The sequence below is a fragment of the Setaria viridis genome, chromosome 4 (genome assembly GCF_005286985.2).
Source record: "Setaria viridis chromosome 4, Setaria_viridis_v4.0, whole genome shotgun sequence".
Taxonomy (NCBI): Eukaryota; Viridiplantae; Streptophyta; class Magnoliopsida; order Poales; family Poaceae; genus Setaria; species Setaria viridis.
Genome location: NC_048266.2, coordinates 15074058 through 15087205, shown reverse-complemented (window position 1 = coordinate 15087205; position 13148 = coordinate 15074058). Strand labels below are relative to the sequence as shown.

Sequence of the window (13148 nt, the reverse complement as noted above, 5' to 3'; positions counted from 1 at the left end):
GTTGCCGACTCGTGCCTGTGTGCGTGGGTGTGTTGAGGGTGCTGGGCGGCGGCGGGAGATGGGCGGCGGCGGCGGCGGCGGGCGGGAGTTGGGCGGGAGAGAGAGGGTAATAAATGAGGGGTAGTGGGGTCCGGATCTGGTTTTAGGAGGTTTTAGGAGGGGGTGGGGGGACTAAAATTTTTGAGACTCCTAAAAGATTTTAGTCACTTTTTAGGAGGAGTGTTTGGTATTTTAGGCAGTTTTTAGTCACTTTTTAGGAGCTAAGGTTCTAGGAGGTGCCCTTATATTAAATGATCTTTATACGCAGGTCCCATATCAGAACCCTTTATGTTTATTTTTGTGTCCACTATGTTGAACTATGGATGGGTTATAAACTGGATCCATTCAGCACATAAAAATTTATCCAACCATATAAAGAAAGGGAAGAGAAGAGGATTATATTATTTTATCCTTGCGGATAGGCTACATGCTTATGGGTCCCTATAACGCTACATGCAGCCGGGTCATATAAATCACTTTTCCTGTCCATGGTGGCCGTGGCTGCCTAGGGTACATACGTCAGCCACATCCAGTTAGGCCCACACTCCAGGGCCTTCCCCTCCGTGGTCCGTGCCCAGTGCCCACCCCTCTCCCTGCCAGCGCCAATGATTCGGATTTCTCCACGGACTCCGTGCTTTGACCCGCCTCCTGCGTCTGCGTGCGTCACGTCTCCCTCCTCCCTCCGTCCACCGCCTCGCCCGTGGGCGCCCGCCCCAACCGATCCGATCCGTCTCTTCTCCATTAAAAAAATCTCAATCAATCTCCTTCCCTCTGATTTCTTTCAAGCAATAAAAGAAAATACCATCTCCTCCTTCCATTTCAGCTCCTGCGAGCGAGCTCCCGATTCGATCGGCCGCGTCTCCCAATCTCCTTCGATTCGATCGGCGGAGGGCGGGGAGAGATGAGGAAGCGTGAGCGGGAGAACCCGTGCGGGATCTGTGGCCACTACCACAAGTACGAGGAGGGGGAGGTGTGCGGCGTCTGCGGCCACCGCCCGCCCGTGGCGCCGGCGGCGGGGGCGAGGCAGCAGGACTCGGCGTTCCCGTCCGAGATCCTCAAGGAGTTCCTCTTCCTCGGCAGCTACGACAACGCCTCCCGCTCCGAGCTCCTCAAGACCATTGGCGTCTCGCACATCCTCAATGTATGCTTCCGCACCGCCCCCTTCCCGTTACATGAGTGGATGGGGGTGTCCTTCTAGTGTTTTTTCCTTTCCCCTTTTGATTTAATGCACCCGTGCTTGATCCGGTGAGGATTGAATGATTGATATATGAGCATGGGTAGTGCTAGGGTTCGCTTGATGCTGAGTTGAGCAGGTTACCAGTCCTTTTTCCGCTGCTTGATTTTTCCATAAGCAGATCAATAGAAGGGGTTTGTTAGTATAGGATTCATTAGTATGCGTGGGCAGAAGTCGAAAGATCGGTCTAGGCGTTTGCTGGTTTCCTGAGAATGGGTGGAAGCCTGATTCCGCTATGTTTAACTAGTCAGGTACCTTGTTGCTGGGGGAGGTTAGAGGGCTTTTGTGGTAGGATTGGGCAAGGTGTAGGTGGTGGATTGCGTGAGTACAGACATACAGACAAATGATTCTAGTGCAACTGCAACCCAATAGAAGACCACACCAGTTGCAACCATGCCAGGAGCATGAAATTGAAAGTAAACAAATGATTCAGGGGGGAAATGCTTGAACACATTCATTGATGAATGACCAAGTTAAATGCAACAAAAGCCTACCACTTAAATTATAAAAACTGTAACTACATGTGCTTAGAAACTACTTATTCTCTAAAAAGTAGAAATTTTCAGAAACAAACATAGTGTTATGATTGTACATCATCTGCTGAACTCTATCGATGGGGATTATGAAGCACGCACATTAGTTGTCTTGCCACATTCTTTTGTTGCCACAGTTAGTGGTCCTTTGTATACTTTTGGTATAAAGCTCTACGTTTCATTGGAATCAAGCTTTGGTTGAAGGAATCCTAAGATGGTGTGATGTAACCATTTCATCAACTTCAATGATGTTGCACTTTAAATTACCAGTTGCGTTTCTGCATTTTCATGTTTTGTACCATCATTGATACTCACTATGTATACCATTTCAGTATTATTTCATAGCATATCAGAAGCCTTTTTTTCCGGAAAGAATGTTGAGCCAGCAACAATTTCGGTTCCAAGCGGACTTGGGGTTATCCGTCCAAATTCTGTGAAGGTTTCATGTTGAAAAACAAATATGTTATATTCACGCTGCTGGTTTTGAATAGAACAAAAGAGTTTACGAATATTGACATTGCTCCTTGCTATTGCTTAAATAACCTTTGATACATTGCAATGTAACTCATTAGGTGGGAAAAGCAAATCTATTATTTGAACTAACCAAAATCTAACTGATGGGAACCAGGTTTCTTACAAAATCATTTAGAAACAAGGGAAAAAACAACTGGAAGATGGCATGCTAGAAGCTATCCCTTCAGCCTCCTGGTATGGTTGCAACCGCACAATTTCATCCTTTATAATGAGTCAAAAGTAGAATTAACTTACGCATTGAAAGCGAAGTAGAACTAACCTAACGAATTTCGGTGCTCATATTTAATCACCATTCACCAACTGATGGATGAAGTTCTCTACTCAATGTCAGACTTGCACTTATAGTGTTGAGCAGTACATCTGGATGCTTCTCTTCTGACAGGGAGCTTGCTGTTGCAAGTGATGGTGACAACTAGGCACAGTGTGGCCAGCTAGCAAATATCTGATCTTTTACTGATGCTTTGTTGTTTGGACATTTCATATGAAGCATCATGCTTGTTATATCTGAATGTGAAGTGACCTATATGTCCCCTTACCTGCAGACTGTACCGTTATGCCAAAACCTTTACCGGAATTCATTCACTTATCACTGCCTCCAAGAGGACAAAACTCTGCAGTTTGATGATGCAATCCACTTTCTAGGTATACATGCTACTCTCTTTCACTACCTGTTGAAATCATAGGTTAATCTGCTTCTCAGTAAGACCATTCACACCTAATTGATATGTCCTTTTCAACTTCAGAACAATGTGAGAGGGAGAAAGCACGCGTCCTTGTGCATTGCATGTCAGGGAAAAGTAGGTGTGTACATATAGATAGATTTTCATTGAGAGTTATTGTCTCTTTCATATTACTGCACTGATTTGACTAATTTTATCAAAACATTTTACCAGGTCGGCCGCATTTGTAATAGCCTTCTTGATGAAATCAAGAGGGTGGAGACTGGCACAATCTTTTCAGTGGGTGAAAGAGCGGAGACCACAAGTGCAACTGTCTGATGGTAACTTCATAACTTATGCGTACCTTTTCTGATATCTTTGTTCTCAGAAACTTCTGAAGAAAAAAGAAAGAAAGATTGATATGCAAGTTGGTTTTATATTTACCTACACTAGCTACTTCTTCCGTTCTTAAATATATGACGTTTTGAACTAATCATCTTGTCCTAAAAGTTATATGCGAGTGAATTACAGAGTAAGGTCAGGCCACCCCTCACATGCACACCTGTATGCATATCAATGCAGTACAATACATAACCATTTTTCGGAACATAGAGTTTATTATATGAATTTGATTTATGTTCGTGTTATTAATGCACTGAATGACAAGTGGGATATGTACCCTGACTGGAAATATCAATTTATGGTAGCAGTAGCACAGTAGTGTGTAGCATAAAACATTTTTTTCATGGTAAATTATAAAGTGAGTTTTGTTCTTATCTGAGATTCATTTTGGTGTAACAAGTCAGTTATGACTTCTTTCGTTTGCTTTCTAACAAATGCATGGAGAGGCAACAACCGGTGAATAGTTGAACTAGTATCTGAAATGAAGTGTATTAGTTCAGCTAATACTAATTCTTCCATTTCAGATTTGGACATCCTACTCCTACATACAAATAATGCATTATCATGAGCTAACATACGTGCTGAACTTGCTTTCCACAGGGGCACAGCAGCAGTTGATTGAGTATGAGACGAAGCTTTTTGGTTCCAATGTCAGCATGCCTGCTCCATCTTTTGTTCCAGCAGATTCTTTCCCTTCTCTTGGATTTGGTTTTCCTAAACCAGCAGGCGACATCCAAGTGCCTACCTTTAACCAGCAGGCTCCAGCATCCATCTTTGAGCGCGTCAGCCCAAACAACTTTCCTACTAATTTCACATTTGGAGCTGAAAGAGCTGGCGAAGTGAAACTTCCAGATAGCAATAATTTCGGTGTGATAAACTCATCTGGAGGCGATAGCATGATGGACAGCACCTAGAATTGTTTAGCTCGTGCCAGTGGCATTGATACATGAAAGGAATGAGTCAGACTGCAAATTTAGCCGGGTTTCTCGGATGTTTTTGATTTCTGAGAAGGAAATGCATTTTTGTAAAATGATGTTATGATATTTGCCAGCGCTCTGACAATTGCTACTGTGCGTTTTAACAAACATGTGTGTGCTTTTTTGTGGAACTTTTCAAGTGTAATTCAGGCTAACCAATTACTCTGGAAAGTTTGAATAGAAAGTTACACATGTGCTTGTTAAAATGTACAGATTTGTGGCTCTGAAAGTATACTTCAAAATCTATACCCAGTGGTTATCATCCCGGGCAGATTCAGAGTATGTAGTATTGTAGCATCCAATATGATTTCGCTACATGGCTGCAAAAGGCACCGAGAAATATTTAAGATAAACACAAAGATTCAAGTTTGCGAACTGTTGGTAATGTTTTTTGTATTGAACCATTGTAGTTAATTGACCATCCCATGTGGGCAGTGTTACCGTTCTTAATCCTGACGGGAAAGAACATAGCTCTTGATCCGCAAGCCATGCGCCTAGTTTAACTCACTGTTCTGCAGTCTCCACCGAAGAAACATGGTGCTAACGGAGAATGGGAGAAGCATGGCGTATAGTCCAGCACATCACGTTCTGGCCGAAGAAAGGGGACGGCTGATGGCACAGCGGAGCTGAAGTAGAACTCATGATCCATTTTATTTATAACAATGATCTGTGAGATTACAGCCTCGTAAAGAATGAATATAGAGAGAACTCGCATTCTACTTACAAAATATACTTCCTTCTTATGCTATATATGAAACAAATTCCATCTCATGAGTTCCCAAAACCCATCATTTGATGGGGTTGGATTGGTCGGCAAGGACCAAGGTAACTAGCAAAATTTGCCCACCTGCCGCACCAGCCATCACTTCCACAATAACCTGGACCCCTGAACTGACTCATCTTCTGACATACTCGATCGTGCAATTCTCCTTAAGCCATTCAAGCACCTTCGCTGCCTCTAGAACATCCTGGACCTGCATCGTTCAGTTACACATAGAAAACATACAGATGAGGACCACCATTTTCCATTCATGGGAAAAAAAGGTTGGACACATAATTCCCTATTTCATAGACTTATAGTTAGCATCCATGAGGTGTATAACTACCAACTAGTGCGAATATGCTTTAGCAGATGAAAAGCTGTCAAAATAATAGCGAGACAATTCAAATTGCACTTAAATCTGGAAGAATAGCAAGACTGCAGTTTAGTGGAGGCATTAACATCCAGAAATACCAGAATCAGCAATTAAATACCTGCTTCTTGATGTTGTCCTCATTGTAATCTTGATTGTACTGTTTGAACTCTGCCACAAGGTTCTCAACTTCCTTGATGAGCTGTTCAGTTGAGTACTGCATGATGGTTTGTCTTTATTAGTAAATATTGATAAACGATATTGCAACAAGAGGTGAAAGGTTCTAATGATTATCACCCAAACCAAAACATAAAACCCAGGCATTATTATTACCTGCAAATTTTCGGACTTGAAAATATCACCAACAGCCAGCATTTGTTTAATAATTCTAGTAATGTTCTCCTTCTCATCTTCTAGGTATGCCTGAACTGACCTCTGAGTCGATAGGGATGCTAGCTGGTCTTTATCTAGCTTCCTTTCTGCCTGCAGAAGTTAATGATTGTACATTCAGCTGCAGAAGTTAATAAATGTGCATACAGTTAAACGTTAATTGTTTGTAAGGCTGTAAGTTTAGTACCTGAAGCTGCAGAAGTTTGGCTCCATAAAGTTGTTGGCCTTGTTCTTGAAACAAGGCACGTGGAACATCAACTTCAACCAACTAAGCAAACAGGGGACAAATTAGGGAAAATTTCTGGGATCTTGGAGGGAAGGTGCAAAAGCATTTGAATAATTGAACAGAGAATATCACGTGAATGATCCATCAGCACAAAGACTTCAGAATTGAAAGGCTGTTTCAGAAGTAAGAGCACCACCTTTCCAAGCTGATCAAGGATTGCATTATCTGTTGCTTGTTCTATGGCTGTTTTCTCCACTTCTTTACATCTTTCCAATATGCGTTCTCGAACCTGCAGTAGTCAGGAGGGCCGATCACTAAGACAGAAAAGATAACTAACCAACAACTATAAGCTGTCCACAGTTTACAGATAATATTTGAATAGATGCATTAGGATCAAATGGCACTGACATAAAAAAAGCAGCTTTACTGACATATATCTAAGAAGGTTGATTTGAAAACCTAGTAGTAAGTAACTACACCAACAGAATACAAACCTCATCTATTGTATTGCATCCTGGAAGGAGCTTTCCGGCAAGTGAATCATCCATTTCTGGCAACTCTCTGTAGAAGAGCTCTTTACACACAACCTACACAATATATTGAAAGTGGGAGTGTGGGTACCAGCTATAGTGATTAGAACTGAGGGACTACACCCTCTGCCGATACTAATTGGTCTTGCAATGCAGGTGTGATAGCATGAACTACACTAATCTTAAGTGTGCTCTTTAGAAGCATAACACTCACAGTAAATTGTGCACAGACACCTCGTAGGCTTTCTTGGTCAAATGACTCAGGGAACTGAATAGGAAATGATCTAGCCTCACCAGGACGAATCCCAATCAACGAACCAAGAAATCCAGGAACAAGGTTATTATTTTCTTCAGTGTCCAAGTGGAAACCTGGAAATCATAGTAGGTCACTGTGAATTTCAAACAACAAGAAATTCAAAGCACTCGTCTCAGTTAGCATACTAACTGGTGCATAAAGAAAATGCAGAGGACAAGTATAATTAATAGTCACTCACATCACGACATAAGTTAAAGGGAAACAAAATACAGGAGATATAACATGTATGGCATGACACAATTACTTTTAGGCAAGTTAACTTTGATATGCAGCATTAGCAATAGCATGTCATTCATCTAATAAGGGGAAAGTCTTAAAGGTGAAGATATGAAAATAACATGGAAATGAGATGTGTGAAAAGTTGACGAACCTATTGGCAAAAGAAAAAGAAGAAAAATTGACAAACCTGTACTCTCAGCAGATGAAATTTTTTCACCTTTAGATCCATCACTGTTAATACTTTCTGCAAAAATATCTAGTACCACCAGATCACCAATCTATATATATATATATCCAAAAAATGGATGCTGTTAGTGTTAGATAAAACCACATAGATTGACACAAAACATGAAAGTACATTTAACTAAACATTCCAACAAAAACAAGGTGCCTGATAAATGTGTCATTAGTTTATTACATACTAGAGTAACTATAGAATTACCTGGAGGCCTCTATCAGCCACTATTCTAAGTAAGCCCAGTGCTTTATGACGACGTTGAAGCTCTTTTTCTGTTGCCTTTTCTGCATCAACAGCTTCATCTATTTCAACAACGACTTTGAGGTTCTTATATTTGTCTTCTGATAACCATCGGACTTCAGGGGCAATATCCACAGCAACATCATATCTGACCATATTAACAAAGAACTGACCTCACAAGCACATGGCAGTATAATACTACTTATCTAATTTCTTGAAAACAGTCATTTTTTCCTCAAACAAGTTTAAAAAAATGAAATAAGTAGGACATCAAGATGCCAGTACTGTCTACCTAAATACATCATTGAGTGAGAAAGAACTTCTCATATCATCAAATTGAGTCAGAATGCGAACAGAATCTTCTAATGCCTTGTCCTCTACCTAAAACCAAAAGAAAAGAAGACATTAGCTGGATACATGTAGTAGGAAGTGCATAGCATAGATTATCTCTCAACAGGAAGGAAAAATCATGGTTCAGCAAGAGATTTAGACTGCTGAAGAGATCTAGAGATGTCTGGAGTACAGAAAAAGTGTACATCGAATTTCTGCCTAAATATTAAATAGTGTTGTCAGCAGATGACCTTGTCATTTTGTCTGTTTAGTACAAATTCATCACATGAGTGATGATGGAACAAAAATAACGGCTTTTTCTTGTCATAAATGCTTTGAAACTAAGAGTTCATCATGATAAATATCAGAGTGCGCTTCTCAAAATAGGAGCCATACAGAGGACAATGCTTGAGGAAGTGTATGTTTTAGGATAGCTTCAATTGTGGCATCCTGTACATGTTCCGGTCCTACATAATTTATAAGGATGTTCTCTGGAATGATCTTCCCGGGCCGAAATCCAGGAACCTGATAAGAAGCAAAAACAGGGATATCAGACAGAGTGTAGAATATACAGCATCACACCGTAAGTGACAGACAGTATCCTTCATTGCAGAAACTTTGTAACATAATTAACCTTGAAAACCCCCCTTTAGCTATGTTATTGTAGTAACGCAGGCTAAAAGTGTCTCTACGTCGGCATGTAAAGATGCTTTTTGACACGATTTTAAATAATAGTCTTATAAATACATTTTTTAACACGATATTGAAATCGTCTCAAAATAACATGGAATTAGATACGCTTTAAATCATCATTAACCTCTAGACACGTTGTAAAGCATATCTAGACAATTGTCTATAGTCATGTAAAGATGTAGTAATGTGTTTTGAAATTTTATTTGGGTGTAATTGCTTGCAGTTTGCGCAGAAATGGTACCTTGAAACGCTTTGCGTACTCCTGTAGCGTTAATTGGTAGCACTCCTGAATGATCGAAGCAGGCACCTCCACACTGAACTTAACCTGCGAAGAATCACACAGGAGGACGTAAAAAGTCAAGCACGAGCTTTCCGCTGTTACTCACACTACCCAGCAGCTTCCGTAGCGCCAAACTGCGTGACAAGCAAATTAAGCTCGAACTGGCTCTCCGATTCACACGAGTAATCGCAATTAACAAGACAACGAAGGCGGGGCTCACACTGGACCCAGGCTGAGGCGTCTCGGTGACGCGGACGGAGTCTCCGCCCCCAGCCGCGGCCTCGCGGAGCTCCACGGCGGCCGAGGTGACGGGGAGCCATCGCCCTCGTCGTCGCGAGGTGGAGGCGGGGGACGTGGAGGCGAGCGAGGGACTGTTCCACGAGGCGGAGACCGCGCGGGGCGAGGAGAAGCTGCTGTGGTTGCGCGAGGCGGAGGCAACTGCGGCCGCGGCGGTCGCGGTGGCAGTGGCGAGCTCCATGGCCGCGGCTCGGAGTGGAGTGAAGCCGCGCGGGTGTGTCAGTGTGTGGGGAAGAAGACGAGGCTAGCCGATTAGGACTTAGGAGTTGGGAGGAAGATAAGCCGATCTTTTCCTGGGTTTTATCGCTACCGGTTCTGGAGACGAAGACGTTGTGGACCCATAGTTGGCCAAGGTTTTTCATTCTCTTGTGGTATTTCCAATTACTTTTTAATTAATTTTTTTAGTAGTTGATACGAGGAGAGTACTCCCTCTATATAGGAAAAGAAAGTCGTTTTGGACAAGGTTTGGGTCAAACATTGAGAATATAAATCATGAATAACTTTTAAGTTGTTGAGTTTGGAAATGTGAAAGTCATATAAATAGATTTGTCTTGAAAAATACTTTCATAAAAATATACATATATCATTTTTTGATAAATATTTTTATAAAAACAAGGAGTCAAAGTAATGCTTTGGAGACCGTGTCGCTGTCCAAAACGACTTCCTTTTTCTATACGGAGGGAGTAATTAAACAATTAAATTAAATTGGGTACTGGCTTTACTATTTTTTACGTAGTCTCACGTACTCCCTCCGTCCCAAATTACTATTCGTTTTGATTTTTCTATATACATAACTTTTGGTATGTATCTAGACATAATATATATATATATATAGAGGTTCATGTCAAAAGCTATGTATCTGAAAAAGTCAAAACAAACAATAATTTAGATAATTTAGGACGGAAGAAGTAGTTGATATTTTTTTTCTGCTGTACGATTTTATGACAAGTTCTTATTATCTTCAACTATTGTAAAAATCTTCTCTTCTTAAAGGAAGAAAAGTCCAAACTACTCCCCAACTAAGAACGAAGTTCGTATAACCTCCTAAACTATAAAACCTAAAACCGTTTAGTTAACCCCTCGTCTTCCCAAAACCAGCTCAAACTTCACCTTTCATATTCAACTAAAACTGGTTTTAGCTACGTGGAGCGGTTTTGGTCATGTGGATGGTGCTAGGCTGCTCGTGCTTGCTATCGGCCGAGCTCCGGTGATGGCCGAGGCTGAGCAGATGGGCTTACGTTCCGCAAGACCGCAACGCTCACGCTCCGAGAAGACAACATCGTAAGGGACAAGCTGGACTAGAAGGCAGACGTCTTGGTGGATCTTGTTAGCTTGTCCGTCTCGCCGTTGCACTTGCGCCTAGCCAAGACGGCTTCATCTTCGTCCTCCTCGGCCTGGTCTGCCAAGCCGCCAGCGCCGAGCAATGCCGCTACGGCGGCCATGGGGAGGGGCCGTGGTAGGGGAGCTTGAGGTTCGCAACCCGCCACGCCCGTCCGACCACCGCTGCTCCGATGCGCTCCCCACTTGCACATCCACGTCCGTCCGGCCGCATCACGGGGGCGTTGCCGCGTCAACAGCGCCGCAGCCACCGCGCTCTCGCGCGTGCTCGTATCCGGCACAAGGCACTACACGGCCGCGACAACATCATGCGCAAGCGCAACGGAACACGTCCGCCGCCTCCCCAGCTTATGCCTCTGGTGAGAGCTTGTGAGAGTTCGTGCGCTTGTGTTGGTGTGCTGCAGCTCTTGCTCGGGTTTGTGGTGCTTTGTGCTTGCACGTGTGCAGGAGCTGCAGTGGCGCGTGCACGGCTGACGGGATGGGACAAGTGATCCACAGCAAGAGCAGATGAGCGGCGGCGGGTTGAGCCAGGGAGAGGGCTGCTCTTGTTGCTTGCAATGGAAGAAGGAAACATGAGAGAACGATATAGCCGGCGAGAAGAGGAGAAAAAATTGAGAGGACAAGGCTGATGACGTGGTCATCATAATTACAAAATAAACAAAACTGCTGTTCACATTGTCAAAACCGGTTTTAGTTGGTGCCAAAGGTGGAAAAGAAAGTGGTTTCTAAAATCCAAGGGGTCAAATAAACGATTTTATAGTTTACATGTAGACTTCCGTAATAATTGAGGCTAGTAATTTGGATTTTATCCCTCCTTAAACGTAGGTATATGCATTGCGCAATTAGCCCAAATCTTCACCTCGTTCGAATGTAGACTGGTAGATTCCTAGCACATCAGGCGCTTACCTGTAACTTAGGGGGTGTTTGGATACCCCGTGCTAAAGTTTAGTACCTATCACATCAGATGTTTGGATGCTAATTAGAAGTACTAAATGTAGACTAATTATAAAACTAATTGCACAGATGGAGTCTAATTCGCGAGACAAATCTATTAAGCCTAATTAGTCCATGGTTTGACAATGTAGTGCTACAGTAACCATTTGCTAATGATGGATTAATTAGGCTTAATAGATTCGTCCCGTGAATTAGCATAGGGGTTGTTCAATTAGTTTTATAATTAGCTCATGTTTAATCTTCCTAATTAGTCTCCGAACATCCGATGTGACACTGCTAAAGTTTAGCACCTAGTATCCAAACACTCCCTTATTCTCAAAGCGCTAGCCGGTATTCGAATACAAAGCAGAGGCAGAAAATAGTACCAGCATCAATGCCACTTCTGAATAATATTTGTTGTGCCAATACTTGCCCAACTCCACCGCAATCAAAAGTCAAGATTGATCTACAATGGCAACATGTCTTGGTCCATATGAACGTTGCTTGCTTAGTATACCAAGCGAGGGCACAATCCTCGCTCAAATACTCAAAATTTTTTAAGCCAAGTTAATTATTAGGGAAATTTGTCCATGGACATTGCGTGTGGTACGGTTTTGTACACAACACATCATCAAAGTTGATTTTGTCCGCAGCACATTGCAAAAGAGTATTTTGGTCCGCAACACACCACATCAAATAAACTAATCATTTTCGGCTGTGAGAAGAGGTAAAAAGACTTATTTGCCTCGGACCCACATGTCATTTTCTTCTCCCTCTCCTTCACCTCCGCCATCCTCTCTCTCTTTTTTCTTCCCCGCCGAGCACGTGTGCTGCTGCTTGAGCTCCCTGCCGTCACTGCCGACCGCTGCGAGCCAATCAACATGGAGGACATAGAGGAGGCCGCCTCAAGCTGCAGTGTTGCCTCCTTTTCCCTCTCCACGACAACCGCTTCCATGCTCCCTCCCCTAGCCACCACCCCAAGCTCCCTTTTCAGCACCAGCCCTATGCTCGCCATCAAGGATGGCTGCCTCTCCCTGAGCACCGACAAGCCTGCACGAGCGCGACACGCTACCCGCAGGTGCCCCGCCGCCGGTCGTCGCAAGCCGCATCGCCCAAGCTAGCTCCCTACCGCCGCTGACCACAAATGCCCTGCCATGAGCCAAGCTACCTGAGCTCGGAACGGCACGCAAACAATGGAGGAGTTGGAGTCAGTGGGGAGCGCGAGCGCAAAGTTGTCGGTGTCAGTGGTGGGATGGAGTTCGATGAGCTTCTCGTCTTGCTGTGAGGGCAGCCACAATGAAGAACATACGAGTAGCAATAAGCTCTTATGGTACACCACAACCATTGTGGAGATAACCTTAAGGCAGGCCAGAGTAAAAGCTAGCCTTTAGCTTATGGTCGACCCTAAGAGGATAAAAAAATCGAATATGTCCCTTCTGTCATTGACAGGTCCATAGATCCGGGGTCCCTAATAGGACCTCCTTCCCGCAGCACTTGGCCCAACAAGAGTGTAATGACTCCGGATCATCAGCCGAGTTAATCTTAAGATAAGTTCCCAAATCTGCAGTTATAATCAGCCCCGACCCCTGAAACCCAACAACCCGCTG

General features: G+C 43.3%; 2 protein-coding genes and 1 long non-coding RNA gene across 5 annotated transcripts; 2 read left to right on the top strand and 1 right to left on the bottom strand.

The window, feature by feature from the left end:
- Window positions 1-639: 639 nt before the first annotated feature.
- LOC117852296 (protein-tyrosine-phosphatase IBR5) lies at window positions 640-4649 on the top strand. 3 transcript variants are annotated; one of them, XM_072293142.1, is made up of 6 exons: window positions 640-1180; window positions 2883-2982; window positions 3084-3141; window positions 3234-3340; window positions 4002-4051; window positions 4086-4649. In XM_072293142.1, exons 1-6 carry the CDS (start codon window positions 941-943, stop codon window positions 4242-4244), a joined length of 714 nt encoding a protein of 237 aa, XP_072149243.1. In that variant the 5' UTR covers window positions 640-940; the 3' UTR covers window positions 4245-4649. The 3 variants fall into 3 exon arrangements, with proteins under 3 accessions (XP_072149243.1, XP_034590215.1, XP_034590213.1); XM_034734324.2 differs by having other exon boundaries at window positions 644-768; window positions 863-1180; window positions 4002-4649; XM_034734322.2 differs by having other exon boundaries at window positions 648-1180; window positions 4002-4649.
- Window positions 1187-2876, top strand: LOC140222481 (uncharacterized). Its single transcript, XR_011898023.1, has 3 exons — window positions 1187-2245; window positions 2435-2514; window positions 2672-2876. It is a non-coding gene; the product is annotated as an uncharacterized lncRNA (long non-coding RNA).
- Window positions 4650-5005: 356 nt separating the features above from the next.
- Window positions 5006-9538, bottom strand: LOC117852295 (trigger factor-like protein TIG, Chloroplastic). The gene is made up of 13 exons (XM_034734321.2): window positions 9194-9538; window positions 8935-9018; window positions 8397-8525; window positions 7963-8051; window positions 7635-7818; window positions 7380-7470; window positions 6872-7026; window positions 6622-6714; window positions 6324-6416; window positions 6089-6169; window positions 5845-5994; window positions 5633-5728; window positions 5006-5352 (listed from the first exon to the last, which is right to left on the bottom strand). The coding sequence occupies exons 1-13, from the start codon at window positions 9449-9451 to the stop codon at window positions 5275-5277; spliced, it is 1581 nt and encodes a 526-aa protein (XP_034590212.1). The 5' UTR covers window positions 9452-9538; the 3' UTR covers window positions 5006-5274.
- Between the last annotated feature and the right edge of the window lie 3610 nt (window positions 9539-13148).